The sequence below is a fragment of the Thamnophis sirtalis genome, unplaced genomic scaffold (genome assembly GCF_051295495.1).
Source record: "Thamnophis sirtalis isolate CommonGarterSnake01/CBP01778 unplaced genomic scaffold, rThaSir2_p1.2 scaffold_10, whole genome shotgun sequence".
Lineage (NCBI taxonomy): Eukaryota > Metazoa > Chordata > Lepidosauria > Squamata > Natricidae > Thamnophis > Thamnophis sirtalis.
In genome coordinates this window covers 13,922,313-13,938,950 of record NW_028261390.1, presented here as the reverse complement: position 1 = coordinate 13,938,950, position 16,638 = coordinate 13,922,313, and the positions used below count along the sequence as shown (strand labels likewise).

Sequence of the window (16,638 nt, the reverse complement as noted above, 5' to 3'; positions counted from 1 at the left end):
AGAGCCACCACGTACTGGGCAATGGACTGGCCCTCCCGCTGGATACAGCGATGAAAGTGTTGGTGCCTGGCATAGCGGGAGGGAGCCGGTTCATAGTGAACCTTCAGGTGGGACAGAAGAACATTGAATGGAACTGAATGGGACGGCGAAGGAGCTGACAGGGCATGAGTGGTGGCAAGCATTTCTGCCCTGCAATAATGAAGGAAAACTCCTCTCTTTCATCCTTCAGGAAGATGGGTGAGGCCGTGAGCCTGGAGGAAGATTTCAAATCATTCAAGAAAGGCATCCCAACTCTCGGCCTCAGGACGGAAAGGCGAGAAGGAAGAAGCGGCAGCAATGGCCGGGACGTGCACTGGGTCGATGTCGCTCATCCTTGTCACCAAGTTTTGAGTACGAGGAGGCGCTGAGGTAAATAACTGAACTTTTATTAACAGCAGTAACACGAACAGCAAGTTCAGAACACGCGCACTGGACAGCGCCGCCAGACAGCTATTTATACTGATAGCTATCAGGCGGGCGGCCAATGGGGAGAGCACAATTCTCCCGCCGGCCGGCAGCTGCGCCAGGACCAATCAGCCTTTTGCAAGGCGTGGCTTGGCTGCTGGCTGCGTCAAGAGGACGCAACAGTATATATCATATTTAGAGGAAGGGATTTCTGGATAGAAGTCTTTCAGATGAAATACCATCATCAATTTCTAAGGCAGGGGTGTCAAACTCGATTTCATTGAGAGCTACATCAGGGTTTTCTTTGACTTCGAGGGACCAGGGTGGGCCTGAGTAGGATGGCCATGGCCACCTCAATGTCACTTGTGTTGGGGAGTGCCTGTGGCGGCCCGAGCATTTTGCCAGTAAAAACAGGCTCCCGAGCTCTGTTTTCAGCTGTGACAGCCTCCTGCAACCCTGTGCCAGTGAAAATGGAGCTCAGGAGGCCTGCATGCAGCCCTCCTGAGGCCTGGCCCTTTGGTGTATCCAGGAAGCCTCCTGTAGGCTACATCTGGCCTCCAGGCCTTGAGTTTGACACCCTTGTTTCAAGGAGTATTAAGTATAAGTATAATACTTATCAGAAAATCAACAGAAGTTATCATAATTTTTTTTTCTATAGTAGGCCTAATATTTGACTAGACAGAATGGACTACAATTGTATAGCTATATAACACTAATATATTATTGTATCTAATATCCCCAAATTTCACTGATTCATACACACAGTTATCCCTCCCCAAGACACACACCCGCACCCACACACAAACACACACACTCACCACAAAATATCCGTGCATATAATTTGGACATCTGCAAATGGGTGAGACTCTGTGTATAAAATATCCATCCATGCAGAGTTCCTCACTCATTTGCATTCATTTCTCACCCATTTATGTGAGCAAGGAAACACGGAAATAAATGCATAGGGAAATAACCAAAAATATAATATAGTAACCGTTTCACTATTCTCAGTATTCCAAAGGCTTGGAGAAAAAAGAAATACCGCAGAAAGGTTGGAATAAAGAGACACGCTACGCCTCTTGCCTTATACATCTTCAGACAGCTAATTTATGCTTCCTCTGTGTGATAGAAAGGTGAGAGTCCTTGCAAAGTGCAGTCAAGTCGTATTTATCTAAATCTGCAAGAGGAATCACCAGTAAAATCACCCAGGTCTCTTAAAGCTAACATTCTATCTTCTGACATCTTAACAGAAGACAAGCATATGCAATGCATTGTTATTCAAGCAATGTTAGTCACCGTGTAACATCTCCGGAGGCACTTAAGGGCAGACACTTATTGCTGGTGCGTTCCTGCTACATTATTCCTATGCAGATATGTCGAAGGGAATCAGCCTCAGATCACAATTTCCTTCCTGCCTCTGAAGGCATGGCAATTATTTATCTGCATCCGGCACCAAGTGGCGCAAAAATGCTAGCACTTTGTGACAGAGACTTTAAACTAATATGCAGAAATCATCTCCACAAGTGCAACAGAATATTAAAGATTCTATCTCGCTGTCAGCTTTTCATCAAGGCTTCAGAAAGCACAAGGAATCGGAAATTAATCCACATTGTGTTTCTCATTGGATACTGTCATCTTCCCACTCCGGAGTATCTTGCAGAGTTGACTTGTAGAATAATTGCTGCTGAGATAAGCTCTTTTTTTCTAGACTATGTGCAATTAATTCTCTCCGGTAAAAGTGGGGAAAGGAATTTGACACTTTAATAATGTTTAAGCTACCCTAATCTCTTTCTTTTCTACTCAAATGTTTCCTAAATATGAAGAAGAAAAGAAGATTTGAAATTACTTACAGCTGTCTCTTCTTATGTAAATCATTGAAGGACCTGTAATAATCTATCATAAACACCCAAGATGAAATAATAGAAATCAGGACGAGCAAGGAATTACCATAAAGATGGCTGCACAATATAATTGCCCTGAATATAAGAATTACACTTATCAGAATCGATCATATTATTAGAGAGTCAAAGGCAAGACGTTTAATACCATTTATAAAACATGTGTTGAACTAAATTTACTTCTCTAATTTATCTACCTTACTATAAAATTGATGTGTCCCCCAATTTCTTTAAAAAAAAAAACTAATTTAGAATAATGCTCCAAGGAAGTTGAGGTAGAGATAGCATAAATGAACGTTGTTATAAAGGCTGAGAATATGGCCCAAAGATTAAATACAAAAGGAAATGATTATTTTAGACAAGCATAATGTTTTACAAATGAAATGGTAGCGAGTCATAGGATCACCATGAAAACTGTATAACCAAAATATCCCTTCAAACATATTACGAGGGTAAAGAAAGGATAAACCTGAGTTTGTCTCTACTCTCAAGGAAAAAAAACAACCCTTATACTGTATATGTTTTCAGAAAAAAATAAATCATTAAAATATGTTAAAATAAAACAAAATAATGAAACAAACATGGTAGCCATATTTTGCATTGGGCCTTCAGGCCTGCCACATTCAATGCTGTGGGAAAATGGGAGGAGGGATTATATGGGGTGGGATAGATATAGTCAAAATAACATTCCTTTCTCTGAGAGTCAAGGACATCTTGCCCTGCACCTGGAGTGGCATGACTGGGAGGCATCTCCAGTTGGGGTGGTGCTTGATTGGATCATGTGATGGACATGTGGGTGCTGGGCATGGACTTGAACTTTTACTTGGGTGGGGAAAACCTGGAAACTTTCAGATTCGGGTTTTCCCAAATGTGCCAATATGACATCTCTACTAAAATGGAACTTTGAGGAAACTCTAGCCTCAGAGTTTTCTTTTGTTAGGGGTGTGACTTGAAACCCTGACACAACCATCGTGCATTTCTCTAGATTAAACATAGGATTCCACATTCTATTGCACATGTTCCATCAATTTATCATTACAGATAATTCTCAATGTATGAATGACAATTGTGACCAGAATTTTCATTGCTAAGCAAGACAGTTGTTAAGTGAGTAGGGCCAATTTTACAACCTTTTTTTTGTCACAGCTCTTAACCAAACCACTGCAGTTATTAAGTAAATCACATAGGTGTTAAGTGAATCCAGTTTCCCCATTGACTCTGCTAATTGGAAACCAGCTGGGAATGGTGATCACATGACCCAGGAGGCTACAATCATCGCAAATACATGCTGGTCACCAGGTGCCCAAAATTTGGATCATGTGACTGTGAGTATGTTGTGAGAGTTGTAAGTGCAAGGACTGGTTTTAAGTCACTTTTTTGCAATGCCACTATAACTTTGAATGGTTGCTAAGGAAATAGTTGTAAGTTGAGAATTACCTGAATTACATTTTCAAAGAAAGCAGTTGTAAAAGATACACATTTTCTCTAAACAGAAATTCTCAACCTATCCAGATAAGGAATCAAACTCCACTAACTTTTAAAAGCCAATGTGTTATATCCCATTCCAAACTTGTCTGATAGATTTTAATTTTGCACTTCACATACCATAACAGCAACTGAAAGCTTCGTGTAAGTCTCTAAGAGGGTGAGTCCCCCAATATTGTGCGAAATCTTCCATGCCAGAACAGCAGGTAGAATAAGGGATTACTTGTACTTCTTGGAGCATGTAGTTTTCCAGAGAGGATGCTAAGACGCAGAATCTAAGTATTGCCCTTCATCATTCTTAAGGAAACTCTCAAGAGGACTGCAAGTGCTGAGCAGCAGATTCTTACCTGCTATTTCCATTTAAAAGAATCAGCTTTTAATGTGACAGAAAAGCTTTTTTTTCTCTACTCATCAAAGGTTATACTACATTAAAAGCAGGTAAACAGTGCTAAATAGTAATAGCACTTAGACTTATATACTTTACAGCCCCCTCTAAGCAGTTCACAGAGTCAGCCTATTGTCCCCAACAATCTGGGTCCTCATTTTACCCACCTCAGAAGGCTGAGTCAATCCTGAGCCTGGGGAGATTTTAACTGCCAAATTGCAAGCAGCTGGCAGTCAGTGGAAGTAGCCTGCAGTACTGCATTCTAACCACTGAGCCACCACAGCTCTAAATAAGAACATTGTGCTTCCATAAAATATACAATAGGGATGAATCATGAATATGATCATAGATTAAAATTCCTGGAAGGTACCATAGACATCATTTAAACCCAGTGCAAGAATCCATTACTACAGGGTCCCAGATAAATCCAACCTCTATTTAAACACATCCAGAGAAGAGCAATTGCTTTCCAAGACAGCCAGTTCTGTTGTTGAACATTGTTGAACATTAAGAAGTTTTTTCTGATGCCTAAGCAAAAATTGCATCCTTGGAATTTTCAGTGAGTGTAATCTTCTTCATGACGTCCAACCCAACTGTGATTTTTTTATCTGCTGTTTAAGAATATAATAACTGAAGAACTCTTATAAATAAAAAAACCCACAAAAATCCTTTGTTTACTATAACACCAAAATCCCTATTTTTGAAGAATTATGTATTTTCTATCCAATGGAGTAATGCTGGCGTCAAGAAGCAATAGCTTACAAACATACTTTTGGAGTAACAAAATTTTTAGAGATATGCTTTGGACAAGATAGGCACAGTATGAGAAGTTTACAATGATATTGTACAAAAATTCACCAGTCTGTAAAAGCTTAATCTCTATTCCATTGTGTCACTTAATCTTATTTGGTATTTACATAATACATCATTCTTGAAGTCTTCAAAAACGAATATAGAAAAGCAGTATTCATTTCAATTTTGAGGACAGTCTGTTTCCATTCTTATAAACAACATTTTCTTGGCAAACACTGTGTATTTTTTTTATTAATAAAAAAAAACTGAGTATGTTTGTCGGGTAGAATGAAATCAGATGCTCAATTAATGAATTTGTTTGATCACAAATTAGAAGCATCCATTTTAAACTAAAGATGGTTACTTATCCTCAGTTCTCAGAAGCCTCTTCATGAAAAGGTCATGAAGGATTCTGGATGGTCACAACAATCAGACCAAGAAATTAAAATAATATCAATAAAAAACATTTTAAAAAATAACAATGAACAATGTCAAGCATGATGAAGCCAAAGATCTCACTGCCTCACCAAAGGCCAGGTGATCTGAAGAGCCAGATCTTCATGTCACATATAAACAATAGGAGAGTGGAGACCATTAAGATAACAAAGGGAACGTAGTTCCAGAGGCTAAGCAGTGGTAGAGAGAAACCATGCTTTCCAGGATCTGGAAAAATGACATTGTTTAATTGAAGGAGCCCTGAGCACACAACCATGCAGGATTAAATTGGTCAGGCAGAATAGAATAGAATAGAATAGAATTCTTTATTGGCCAAGTGTGGTTAGACATCCAAACAATTTGTCTTTGGTACATATGCTCTCAGTGTACATAAAAGAAAAGATACATTCGTCAAGAATCTGCCAGAGAAGGTTGCAAGATCACATAACCATGGGATGTGGCAACCATTGTAAGTGCCAGGTGGTTTTCAGGTGCCAGATCATAATCATGTGACTGTGTGGATGCTGGGATGGCCAGTATTTAAGAACTGGTTATAATCACAATTGGCTCTGAAATCCACACATATTATTTTAGATTTGATGAGAATGCAATTTGTCCAGTCTAAGGTATTTTATGTGCTTCTGGAGAAATTAACCATGGCACAAAGCTCTTATCATCTTCAGGCAGATAGAAATAAATAAGCAAATAGGTACATATATCTCAAACCATCACATACAAAAGTGTTTGTGAAAACTTTTGAATGTTCAAAATTTCTGAATATTATTTAAAATGTGGTACCTGTGAGACAGAAGGAAGAGCCACACACACTAGACAACCATCATAAAATAAGTATCATAGCACAAACATGGAAAAGGGGTAGGAAGTGTGTCAGAAGAGACACTCCCTAGTTTACTGGAACAAAAAGGAGGTTTTCACACTTGCAAAATTGTGTTACTGTAAGCTTACAATAAAAGTAGTATCAGTTCACATGATTTGTGCTTCTTGACTGGAGCACCATACAGGGATGACATCAATCTTGTCAAACTGTCAAATTGACTCAACACCAAGAATCAGATGCCTTCAAACTGATTTAGAAGATTCAGGAAAACTCTGGACATGGACATCAGCTCAACTCACAAATTCATATGTTCAAAATAGGTTCTGGCTGATTCTTCTTCCAAACTATCTTCACTTTTGACAACAATTTATCCTAATGTGACTGTTTCATCTACGTCATTAGTGTATCAGATACATATTTAGAGTTTTGGAAGCACACCACCAAACACAGTTTGACTTACTGTATTTTTCAGATTATAAGACGCACCAAGATTTCGAAAAGGTAAGTAAGGAAAAGAGTGTTGTTCCTCCCTGACTCCCAGGAGCACTCTGCAGGCTTCACCAGGGCTGGGAGAAGGCAAAAATGTCCCTGTTTTTGTGAAAAATGGCCCATTTTTTGCCCAATTTTCATAAAATGAGATGCGGGGGCGGGTCTTCAGGAAGCCAAAAATGGCTGTATTTGGTGTATAACAAGCACCAATATTTCCATGCTCTTTTAGAGGGGGGGGGGAAGGTGTACCTTATATGGTGAAAAATACAGTATATCTCTGTAAGTCTTAGATACACAATAGAAACGTGTCTTTTTAGTAAGACAAAAATCTGTGACAGGTTACAATAGATAAATAGTTTAAAAATAGGTTGGCATAACACTCTTACAACTAAATCAATAATATTTTAAATTAAGATATAATTGTGTATTTGTTCCATAGAGAACCAGAAGAAAATTAACTGTCCAGTTTGGATAAATGAAGTGGATTGCCAGTCTCACTTCCACTGATGTAGTTGCCTTACTTAATAATTCATGGCTCACATTTGACAGATACTGTTGAGCAGAAAACTGCAGCTACTGTTCTGATTTTCACTGATAGGGTAGATCAGTCAATGGAAAATAGGATGTTTTCTACTAAGTTTTCTTGAAAGTTTTTTCCCAAGAGCCATTCTTTTTTTCTGCACTTAATATCTGTGTATGTGTGTATGCATATATGCATGTATACACACACATATACATACAAATGTACATACATGCATGCATGCACAAGACAGACTTTCATTCATTCATTTTTGTATTTTATTTACCAGGATTCCTCTCCAAATTAAAAGGAGCAATCAGTGTATGCTCTCACATACTGAAAACCACGTGGATATTTAGCATAAATTTACACAGGAGTATCAATAAATTCTCTTATTTAGAGGAATATACCTAGCAGTTGGTCAGAACATTAGTTGATAGGAAAGTTTTATTTTTCCTGTTTTTCCTGTTCTTGTTTCAGTTCCAGATTTCATTATGTTTATAGATTGTCATTTAACCAGTTTTACTAGCAGCAAGTGTAAAGTGTACACTGTTGTATGAAAACCTGAAAAGCTACTGAAATTTACACTCTGTAAAGGCAAAGGTAAAGGTTCCCCTCACACATATGTGCTAGTCATTCCTGACTCTAGGGGGCAGTGCTCATGTCCATTTCAAAGCCAAAGAGTCAGCGCTGTTCAAAGAGGTCTCTGGGGTGATGTGGCCGCCATGACTAAATGCCGAAGACACACAGAACGCTGTTACCTTCCCACCAAAGTGGTCCCTATTTTTCTATTTGCATTTTTACATCCTTTCAAACTGCTAGGTTGGCAGAAGCTGGGACAAATAACGGGAGCTCACTCTGTTACACAGTGCTAGGAATTCGAACCGCTGAACTGCCAACCTTCTGATCGACAAGCTCATCATCTTAGCCACTGAGGCACCACATCCCATTATATATGTAATACATTACATAATTACACACACTCTGTATACTCATGTATTTCCTGCAGTGAGAGTGGGAGAGAATACTTTACTGAATGATTATATCAATAGAATCACCAGCAAATCAGCCTATGGTATGTAACCATCAGAATATTTGCAATGTAAAATGCACAAAAAATTGTGGCTTGTCTTACATCCGGGATTAAAGGGAACTGTCATTGTAGGCTTCTGTTGTGGCCCAGCAGGAGCCGTTGGAGCTGCCACCTGACTCCAACAGCGAGGGGTCCTATGAGTCGGCTCTGGAGGAGGTGGAGGACCCTGGACAGGGTGCCGACTCCAAGCAGGGCGCAGAGAGGCTGGTTGGCCACCAGGAGGCACCTGAGCCTTGGACCAGTGGGGAGGAGACAAGGGAGTGTGAACCCGACGTCATGCATTGGAGCAGTGGGGAGCAGCCAAGGGAGTTGTTCCTGGATGCCCGGCACCCAAGAGCTAATAGGCGTAAGGAACAGTTACGTAGTTACAGGAGATAATTCCACTCAGCTGGTGGTAATTAGGCTCCTCTCAAGACTATAAAAGGAATGAGGGTGCACACGCCCCTTTGCAGGAGTCAACATATTCATTAAAGTTGGAGAACTCTCGTGGCTAGCTTGGCAGGCTAGATTGCTGCCAAGGTTAGTCTGTGCTGGATTGCTGCCAAGGCCTGGACTGTGCTGGATTGCTGGCAACATTTGGACTGTGCTGGATTGCTGCCAAGGCCCTGTCTGTATGTTAATAAATCCTTGAAGTATCTCTGTCTCAGTGTGCTTTGGTGTAGGACGAGGGGGGTCAGAACAGGTTTATAAAGCAAACAACCTCCTTTTGACTTACCTGCAAAATTGCCCTTTCAGAAGTTGACAAGTTCCCAGTTTCAAAATCTGCCTGATATGGCTCTGATGTAAGCGCATATTCAACCTCTGTTTGCTTGTTAGTTCGTGTATTGGACCCAGCCAATAACCTTAGCAGGTCTAGTAAATTCCAAATAAGAAACCAACATTGTTTGTAACTTACCAGCTCTTCACGAAGTTGGGAGATGAGTTCATCTTTCTCTTTTACTTGCAGTTTCAGAGTCAAGCATTCGTCTTTCATTATATCCTATAATAACATCAAAAGAGATGTTACAAAGGGCTTAGCACTTTCCCCCCTGCTCTTCACAAGAAAAGACAATGTCACACTGTGCCAAATAATTACATCCAAGTAATGAATCTTGGGGTCCCCTTTTAATGTGTGATATTTCTAATAGCATATTCTGTTAGTAATACAAATATTGTAACCTAGTGCCGCCGAAATACAAGCATATTGTATAAACCAAGCTGTGAATGGAGCCATGTGTGTTAAGTCCATTTGGTTAGTGCGTAATTCTTTTAAGCCTCTGCTGTGATTTGTGGATGAGGGGGGTGTCCAATTACATAGCCAACCTTGCTTGGTTCTCTAGCCATCTCCTCTTTCCAGAAAGTTATTGGTGTAAGCAGTTTTATTAGTTTATTTAACAGGGAATATAGTAAAGTCTGCAATAAAATGTTGCAAGTGGAACTTGCCATCATATTTTGCAAAGCAAAGTGCTTTCTTTGATGTAAGATTCTGTGCAGGCAGCTTTGGCCTCTTCCAGGTTTCTTCATTCCTCTATATCACTGGTATCATCTTTTCCCCAATTTCCCAATGCCAGGCTTTATTTCAAGGCAGGAATGCACCGCAAGAAATTTAAGAACTTACAGGTAGATAATATGTACTAAAGAATGTAAGAAGTCATATTTCAAGTATTGTTGCATTTCAAGAATTATTCTCATTCGTTTTTTCTCTCTTTCTTCCTCCCTTCCTTCCCCCCTTCCCCTGTCCCCCTCTCCTTCTCAAGTTTTCATAATATCTTCCCTGTTCTTGACCTTCATAAAAATAAAAACTACTGAGGTCCCTCTTTTGAACAAGCTAATTTGTTGATCTTAAAATTGAAGCCATCAGATTTGCAAGCTAACTCATATACATGTCAGCATTCTGAAGTTATTAAACAAGTACTGTAAGCCCTGGCATTTATGACAAATAAGGAATTGGCCAGGTGTAAGTAACCAGGAACAGGAGTTGACTTCAAAACACTAAAAGTTTATTACAAGCTACATATACGCAGGAAACTGATCAACTGATGGTCAAGGCAAGTTGACGTTAGATTACAATCAATGGGATTCATGCATGAGGGGACTGTCTTGGGGTTGTGTAAGGGTTCCAAACTGAGGTTGCATATGATACCATCTTCAGGCTCCACCTGGTCATTTCTTACTGAATACTCGCAATTCTTCTCCCTCCAAAAACCCATTCTCAGAAAAAGGAGATTGCTATTGTTATTTTATACAATACTGTTTTGACTCAGCAGTTCTGCTGAGAGTCTTTTCGGGATACAAGATGCAGTATGCAGCTGGGGCTTGTGGGAGGCAGGTTTGGAGATAAAAGGACGGATGCTGCCACGCCCTAGTTGCAGGAGTCAACATACGTTCCTTCTTGCGTGCCTGGGTTTGTACAACATTGCTTGTTACACTTGGATAAGTGCTGTGGTGTTTCATGTAAACCCTGATTCGTGGAGACTTTGGAAAAAATGCATTGATGTAAGAGTTTTGTTTTGCATTCTTGTCGGAGACTTGTATTTATGTTATTTCTGGGCTCGAAGCCAGTTTGAACTGAGAACTGATAAAGAAAGACTTCCTTTTAAGTTTTGTCTGCCTGCGTTTGTTAAGAGCCGTGAAGGGGGACAGAACAGAACACAATTCTACTTAATTGTATTTTTTTGAAAAGGAATAAGGAAAGCCTCTATCTGAGAGCATTCCACATCATTAATAAGTTGTATGGGGAGCCACTACAGCTAAACTTGCACAAATCTATGTTGTTTTGTAATCTAGCTGTACCTTTTGAATACAGGTAGTCCTCACTTAACAACTGTCCTTTTCAACAACAAAGTGAAGTTACGTCAATCTGAAAACTTTTAAGATTTGTTCCCACAGTTATGTTTCTTGCAACATCCCCATGGTCATGTAATCAAGATTCAGGCACTTTGCAGGGTACAAGTGATCATCATTTGTCTGCTTCAGAGTCAGTTTCCCATAAGCAGAGTCAATGAAGAAGACAGCAGTAAAATCACAAGACACTTTCACATGATATCCTGCTTAATAAGTGGGCAATTTGCTTAATAACCATGACAATGAGATCCATAAATCTGTCACAATCACACATTATCACAGTCATTGTGATAATTAAACGAGGACTATCTATATCAGTGGTGAAATTCAGCAGGTTCTGACAGGTTCTGCAGAACAATGAGTGGAAATTTTGAGTAGTTTGGAAAACCGGCAAATACCATCTCTGGCTGACCCCATAGTGTGGAGAGAATGAAGATTTTGCAGTATCCTTCCCCTGGAGTGGGGAGGGAATGGAGATTTTGCATTATCCTTCCCCTGGAGTGGGAAGGAAAGGGAGATTTTGCAGTATCCTTACCCTGGAGTGGGTTGGGAATGGAGATTTTGCAGTATCCTTCCCCTGCCATGCCCACAGAACTGATAGTAATTTTTTTGAATTTCACCACTGATCTATATTCAAATACCATTAATATTTACTATAAGGCCGAAAACAGAGAATGCCAGAAATCAAAGGCCAGCAAGCAGTACTATGTGATACAGACCTTTCATTCCTGAATTACCCCTGAAGGAAAGGGATATACCATGTATTCAGCTGCCACTTCCCGTTAAACTAAGCCAAGCCAAGCCAAATCACTTATTTAAAGCCATTACTCTCTCTCTTGTTGATAGAAATTAGTTATGAAAGCAGGAGAAGAATAGGAATGTAGGATGTCCCCCCCCCCCCATTGTTGTTACTCAGTTGTGATCTCTGGCCTAAGAGCCCATTGTCAATAAATGTTGTCCTCTGCGTTCAGAGAAGTTCACAGAAAGGGTAGCTCACACAAATAGCCATGGGGATCCAAAGGTCTATACCAAATCACATGCAAACAGGACATCGGCTTCTGTTTAACGGAATAAGACATGACAATAGAGACCAGAATGCTAAATAACTTGAACTACTTTTCTCAGAGGTTCACAACACAACACACATTGCACACTAATATTTATTTGACTATAAACTGTACTGTACGGGATTTGCAAACTGTCAATGAAAGAGCCAAGGTGGCGCAGTGGTTAAATGCAGCACTGCAGGCTATTTCAGCTGACTGCAGTTCTGCAGTTCGGCTGTTCAAATCTCACCGGCTCAGGGTTGACTCAGCCTTCCATCCTTCCGAGGTGGGTAAAATGAGGACCCGGATTGTTGTTGGGGGCAATATGCTGACTCTGTAAACCGCTTAGAGAGGGATGAAAGCCCTATGAAGCGGTATATAAGTCTAACTATTGCTATATCTTTTAAAAATATATAAAGTACCAAAGCATTTAGTTTGTTGAAGAAATATCACCCAACAGCCTATCACCAGTAAACAAGCAAGAAAGAATATAGTGAAATGTATAGGAACACTTGTGTACATATGTGGAGTGGAGACACTGACTTCAATATAGCAACATCTCTATCAAAAAGCATCTGGGATGTGCAGGGAAATGTATGTCTTACCTTTGAAAGAACTAAAAAAAAAATATAGCAAATACCAGAACATCTGAGGTGAAGAACAGGTTGTAATTTCAGAGCCTGCTGTCTCTTAGCCATTACTGTCAAATGCATCGCAATTTGTTATGAAAGCTTTTAAAGCAAAGGAGAAAAGAAAGACGTAAAAACATAGATTCCGGTTGAGGCAAGGGGGGAAAAATACTGTGAAATATGAATTCCACTACAGAAATTTGTCAGAGAAACTCGTCTCCTAAAAATTAGCCACAGGAGATGGGATGAGTGAAAAGGCCCTCAGCACTGCAACCGTCTATGATTTCACATCTGACACAGCACCATAAAAAAGAAAAAAAAAATCAAACATCCACCAAAGAAGCCAGCTGTTTTTTTAAACATTAAAAAGAAACCTCATATGGGTCAAAAGGGTTTTAGCAAAGTGCGGTACCAACTTCCTTCACCCCCAACCCATATCATTCAGCAAATATGGAATCCTTCAAAGTTTTTGTCATTTGTGAAATTGAGAGATTCAGGAATTGAAGAATGTCATTGTCAATAAGTTGTCCTTATAGCAATAGCAATAGCAGTAGACTTATATACTGCTTCATAGGCCTTTCAGGCCTCTCTAAGCGGTTTACAGAGAGTCAGCATATTGCCCCCAACAATCTGGGTCCTCATTTTACCCACCTCGGAAGGATGGAAGGCTGAGTCAACCCTGAGCCGGTGAGATTTGAACCGCTGACCTGCTGATCTAGCAGTAGCCTGCAGTGCTGCATTTAACCACTGCGCCACCTTGGCTCCTTATTGCCACTCCTTGCTATGGCTGCTTTAATGTCTTTTGTACTGCTGAAGAAAGGGGACAGTTTTGTGTCTTGTCTGTATCTAAGAGAAAGCTGCCCAGATTCTCCTGTGAGTAAAGTGGGAGGCCATTTATATTTAGTTAATAAGTAAACAAATCCTCTGATTTGGCCTTGCAATGATGCTATGATAATTTGGATGTAGCAATCAGATGAAGCCTAGCATGGCTTCAGGAAGTCTTAATGCAGAGGTATCAAACTTGTGTGTCACACATCAAGACCAGAGGTGGGTTCCTACCAGTTTGGTTTCCTGGCCTGGGTCACCAGAACCAGGCGTGCGCAAAATGGCATGCACATCGAACCGGCAGCAATGCCAGCAGCAACTCACCCCTGGTCATCACGTGATATATCATGACTTTTCCGTCTTTGCTAAACTGGGCGTGGCCAGCACGTGATGCATTCAGCCTATAGGCCACGGGTTTGACACACCTGTCTTAACCCAAACCTTAGACACATCTGGAAGAATATCTCAAGAGAAGTTAAAATCGCATGGCTCTGTTCCTATGAAGATTGTACTTCAGAATTTCTTTTTTTTTTCTTTCTTCAGCTACAGGGAAAGACCACCTGATACAAGGTAAGACTACCACCAAAGGAAAAATCAACAAGTATTTCAGACATCAACTGCAAACAGACTGGAGATCCTATATTTCCTTCACTTCAAGTAGCACTGAAACCTGGAATCGCTGCTCAATTGTTATCCCAAATCCTGAATTTACAAAGGCTGAGATCCAGATACTGCTTTTGTATTATTATACAATAAACACCAAGTTTAGAAACTGTTCTGTATAGGGCAAGGTTATTTATTTTCACAGTGAATAGCAGAATACTTATTATTAATTTCCTAAAGGCATGTTTAAACAACTAGCCGGGCAAGCAAAGATATAACTTCATCTCTTTCATACATCTTATTCTGTATTCTCAATTTCTCTATGCACACTATTAATGTTTATCCGATGCTCTAAAATGATTTACTACTATCAACCAAGACAAAAATCTATTATTTCTCTTGCTCAGTTATTTAAAACAACCTAAAGCACACAAGTTCCCTCCACATTTTACTTTCAAATAAAGGATTTAACTTAATAGCTTTCTTCAATTGCACTTTTTTAAAATTCAAAGAAAAGTATATATTTGACTTATTTCATCCAGATTTTCTATATTTCTATACTTTTTTAAAGGTCCAAGTAGTGGATTTCCTGAGCAAGAGTGATTCAATTAATGAGCTCATTATAATTCATTAAGAAGTGTTGTGTGGATGGCTGCCTACTTTAATTAGTTTTATTACAGAACAAAATTGCTTCATATGCCAAGCTCAACGACAAACACATTTGGAAAACATCAGAGTAGTAATCAGACAAAATATGGACCATCCATTAGACAACCTGTCTAAAGTCATTAAGAGCAAGAAGAATATTAAAGTGATGGACATTCCAACATTATTAAGTACATTAAATATTTTATATTAAATTATTTTTCAGATCTAATGATTCTGGGACAAAATGAGTAGTCACAATTCTGAGGAAAGATCTTCCTTAATTACAAGAAAGGTGTTGATATGATACAGGAGTTGTTCTTTACAGCATATGCTGACAGTAATAGCGGCTGAAAATTTAAAAGGTCACATTTATTCAGATAATAATCCCTAATGTAGCTCTTCAATGACTCCCTTCAATGGAAAATTTAATTAGTAACTAGAAGCTTTACCCATCCCTCAAAAAGTGTGCATGTGTACATTTCCCATTGTTGGTCATTCAAAAAATAATACAAGGACTTCTTGAAGAAATCAATTAAATTATTTATTTCTCTATCTGAAAAATATCACAAAAATGAAGGGCTATGCTGAAAAAGTTTCCAGTGTTTAAAAAGGCAAAAGATTAGAAGCTACTGGTTAAAATGGGGGAGAAAAGATTGCTAAAATGACTTTTTTTCTCCCTTTTGGCAAACACGCAGTAGAGTTATTCTTTATAAGACTGATACATCCAAACCAAAGAAAATGCCAAGAAAAAGGGGTAAATGTAGAAATCTAGGCGGAAAAGCAACAAGAGCCCAAAATAAAGTCGTAGCAAGTTTAGAGGAATGTTTATTATGGCTACCTATTTTCAGAGAGAGATTTTATGTATTCTAAATGTCGCCATTGATTACATGAAGGTAAAAAACTCACCAGAGTTAAATCTTTCACGACCTATATGGATGCATTTAAATTTCTTGATAATATTCTATCCTTGCAGGTAGATTTCATTTCTCTTTAGTTTTCCAGAAGAATTTACTCATTTAAAAAACAAACCAGAAATCCCACTGGCTAAGCCCAAATATTCAAGATTGTCTGAAGCAAATCTTTAGACCATGACCACCATAGTGTTTTATTGCCCATGGCTATTTTGGCCTTTATTATGAACATAGAAAATAAAATTAACAAACAGCTAATAGCTCACAAAAGCCCTGTACAACATACAGTGAACAATATAGATTTTCTTAAGGGGTTCTTTGAATATTACAGGTTTCTGCCAAAAAAAGACAAGAGTATAGCCAGACAACTCTTAAGCAACATAGATTTGATCTCTCATGACCATGGGCATCAAACTCGCGGTGTCACATTGCCGTCACATGGTTTTTCCATTCACGGAGCTGGGATAGGAATGGCCTGCATGTAACACATCCGGCCTGCAGGACACCAGCTTGACATCCCTGCTCTTGACCCAAAATTGTACCTTTCATGGCATTAATTGATATCTATAAAAAAAGTTACTATTGACAGCAGCAAGTATCTGAATTTATCTTATTAAAATCTGGTAGGCATGTCTTTTTACCTTTTCCCTGAATTCTTAAATATTCTTATTAGAAGAACTAGTAAAAAATAAAGCCACCCCCCCCCCCTCAAAGCAACTTGACTGCTGGTGATTGTAAGCATGCAGCTTTCTTGGCACTTTTACAGAATAAGCT

The 16,638-nt window shown here is 39.3% G+C and overlaps 1 protein-coding gene across 1 annotated transcript in view; it reads right to left on the bottom strand.

Moving 5' to 3' along the window:
- The window catches only part of CCSER1 (coiled-coil serine rich protein 1), a 478,316-nt gene that overhangs the window by 54,005 nt on the left and 407,673 nt on the right, over nt 1-16,638 (bottom strand). The window contains exon 8 of the mRNA XM_087724105.1: nt 9,275-9,358. Coding sequence (XP_087580231.1) covers nt 9,275-9,358 — 84 coding nt within the window. The remainder of the gene's footprint in view (nt 1-9,274; nt 9,359-16,638) is intronic.